Source organism: Leptonychotes weddellii, chromosome 1 (assembly GCF_054177405.1).
Source record: "Leptonychotes weddellii isolate Sample4059 chromosome 1, ASM5417740v2, whole genome shotgun sequence".
Lineage (NCBI taxonomy): Eukaryota > Metazoa > Chordata > Mammalia > Carnivora > Phocidae > Leptonychotes > Leptonychotes weddellii.
In genome coordinates, this window is record NC_138369.1 from 100362599 (window position 1) to 100366019 (window position 3421).

General features: G+C 41.7%; 1 protein-coding gene across 1 annotated transcript in view; it reads left to right on the forward strand.

The window, feature by feature from the left end:
* Positions 1-2959, forward strand: part of OTOL1 (otolin 1) — a 50923-nt gene extending 47964 nt beyond the window's left edge. The window contains exons 7-8 of the mRNA XM_081812307.1: positions 1251-1322; positions 1958-2959. Coding sequence (XP_081668433.1) covers positions 1251-1322; positions 1958-2856 — 971 coding nt within the window. The 3' untranslated portion in view covers positions 2857-2959. The remainder of the gene's footprint in view (positions 1-1250; positions 1323-1957) is intronic.
* The last annotated feature ends 462 nt before the right edge of the window (positions 2960-3421 follow it).

Here is a 3421-nt window from a genome sequence, read left to right on the forward strand (position 1 = left end):
TAGCGGGAGGGGAAGAATGAAGGGGGGGAAATCGGAGGGGTAGACGAACCATGAGAGACGATGGACTCTGAAAAACAAACAGGGTTCTAGAGGGGAGGGGGGTGGGGGGATGGGTTAGCCTGGTGGTGGGTATTGAGGAGGGCACGTTATGCATGGAGCACTGGGGTTATGCACAATGAATCATGAAACACTTCATCTAAAACTAATGATGTAATGTATGGGGGTTAACATAAGAATAAAAAAAAAAAAGATCTGCTCTACCTTTTGTGAAGGGAGATGCTATAAATTTTTGTAAGTGAAAAATGTTCCAATTAATGACATGTGCTCTATTATATGAGCCTCCCTGTTAGAGGCTGTATTAATATCAAACAAGAATTCATTTTGAATTTAAAAGGCTGGATTAAATTTTAAAAAATCATGTTAAGAGCTTGGAACGTTACCTGGTACAAAGGAAATGCTCAATAAGAGTTAACTATTATTTTACTATGATTATTTATAATTAAAATAAATTCAGTGTGACTGTACTATAACAGGATGGGCCTTTAGCCAGGCCCAATATGAAAAGCCACTTTGTGGTATCCTGGCAAATATCTAAAAACCTGCATGTTTAGATTTCTTTTCAAACATAAATTCTCACAGTTCTACGATTTGTCCAAAGTGTGTATGAAAAATTTTCCAAACAAAATGAAAATTGGTTTCTCATTTATGTTCTATGTCAAGGACTTTATATTTATATTTGTATCTATATTTATATTTACTTTCCTGGAAAGGTTTTTTGATATGATTAGTTTTAGCTAACTGCAGAATATTGTGCTCTTTGTTTAAACTTACATGGTGGTGACACTGTTTTTTTAGGCATTGTGGGGAATATAAAGAAGGGGTTGTTTTCAGTGTCATTCAAAATTCATAAGAAGAAAAACACAAGCACATACATAAATAACACAAGGCAAAATGTCATGAATTTCATGAGAGATTTGAAGAGCTATGTGAATGTGGCGGGGGGGTGTGTGTGTGGAAAAGCTGAATTCTGTTTGAAGAGATTGGCACTATCCCCAAATCTCTTTTAAATGTTTTACCATCAACTGGGACAAAATATTCCTAATGATGCTCAATATATCATTTTTCCATGTGGTTTTACCTTTATGCATTTTGGTAAGGGAAGCATTGGAATGTGACATGGTTGGGAAATGGATCTTAGTTACATCATAGCTACTGTAGTTGGAAGAAAGGTAATCTTGGTATCATTTCAGGATTAAAAGGAGAACGTGGGGACCAAGGAACAAGTGGAGTTCCAGGATACCCAGGAAAACCTGGAGAACCAGGTAGAGCATAAACTATATCTATCCTGTACAGTCATGTGCACAGCATAGCTCCTAATTTTCTTCCTGCTTGTGCTTAAAGTTATCCGGGAGGTAAGATGGAATATGAATTGCTATTATTCTAATAATTCAGTGTACTGCTGATTGCCGGAGTGTAGCAAGTACTGGTCTGGTAGTTTGGAGACTAGATATAAGCATCTGACCTCGTGACCTCAGGCTAGCTGTCTTTGGGAAAAAGATCCCTGAATCTTTGTGGGTTTCCGTTTCTTTGCCAGTAAGATTTTGGGTTTGGAAGGGCGTAATGCAGATTTAGGAGAATACTTGGGTGGGGCCAAAATGCAAAGTGTAATGGACTATAATGGGCCACTCTAGTTCGAAACTCTTTATTGCCTTAAAAGTGAAAGAAAGATAGAACCAGATTTATGAGCTCTAAATGGAAGCCCTGGCTTCTTGGTGGCATTAACTCTTCCCCGTGTGAGAGAGCAGCGTGATCTGAACGGCACAGACGTGGCTGCGGCGAAAGTCAGGTTTCCAGTCCCAGGCATGAGGTTTCGTTTCTGTTCCGTGAGCTCGGTGATGATAGGGTTCTGCTCATAGTCTATGTGATCCTTAAACATTATTTTAATCTTCCGTTTCAGGTGGCCTTGGTCCTAAGGGGGATAGAGGAAACATCGGACTGGCGGGAGTGAAAGGACAAAAAGGCTCCAAGGGGGACACGTGTGCAAATGGTACCCAAGGAGATAAAGGAGACCGGGGGGCTGTGGGCTCACCAGGCTTGAATGGAGAGCCTGGGGCCAAGGGGGAGAAGGGCGAGATGGGGGATAAGGGCTACTGTGGAGAGTCTGGGGAGAGGGGACGAAAAGGAGAAAAAGGGGAGGAGGGTCTGAAAGGAGAAAAAGGTAGCAAAGGAGATACTGGAACGGAAGGCAAAGGTGGCCCAGATGGCCTGCCGGGGGCCCCAGGGGATCCAGGGGCTAAAGGAGAAAAGGGAGAGTTAGGTCCCCCTGGTCTTGTGGGACCTGCAGGGCCAAAAGGTGAGCTTGGGAGCAAAGGAATCCGAGGATCTATTGGCAAAAAGGGCTCTCGGGGCCTCAAAGGCTCCAAGGGGGAGGTAGCCAGAGTCCAGCGGTCAGCTTTCAGTGCTGCTTTATCAAAGCCTTTCCCTCCTCCCAACATCCCTATCAAATTTGACAAGGTTCTCTATAATGACCAAGGGAATTACAGCCCCATCACCGGCAAATTTAACTGTAGTATTCCTGGGGCATATGTTTTCTCCTACCATGTCACTGTGAGGGGCCGACCCGCTCACATCAGCCTGGTGGCCTGGAATAGGAAGAGGTTCAAATCCAGAGAAACGCTCTATGGTCATGAAATAGACCAGGCCTCTTTCCTCATCATCCTGAAATTAAATGCAGGGGACCAAGTCTGGTTGGAAGTTTCAAAAGATTGGAACGGGGTATATGTCAGCCCTGAGGATGACAGCATTTTTACTGGGTTCCTTTTGTACCCAGAGGAAAATTCTGGAATTTCACCATAAACTTGTGTCTCCAACACTGTAGTTTAGGTTCAGTGGAATAAGTCAGGCAACATAAGGTAGCACGATTAAAAAGAGTAACTCATTATTTTTTTTGTAATTATAAAAATAATGCAGAAAAAGTAAGAAGAAATTATATCCCCTAGAGTCAATTATTATGCCTATTTTAAGACATCACCTTTTCTTAAAAATTAAAAAAAATTTTTTTTAGCAAGCAAGAGAGGGTGAATGGGACAGGGGCAGAGGGAGAGGGAGAGAGAAAGAAACTTAAGGAGGCTCCACACTCAGCACAGAGCCTTAGGTGGGGCTTGATCTCACGACCCTGAGATTGTGACCTGAGTAGAGACCAAGAGCTGGATGCTTAACCAACTGAGCCACCAGGTGTCCCTTAAGACATCACCTTTTTAAAAGAATATATTTATATGTATTTGAAAGTCCGTATCTATTAACTTTGTAGCTAGCTTTTTTTTTCATTTAGCATTATAATGGCATTTCTCATGCCATTTAGATAATACCTGTATGGAAATATGATTGATGTCTGTAATTAATAAATATATTCTTACTGAAT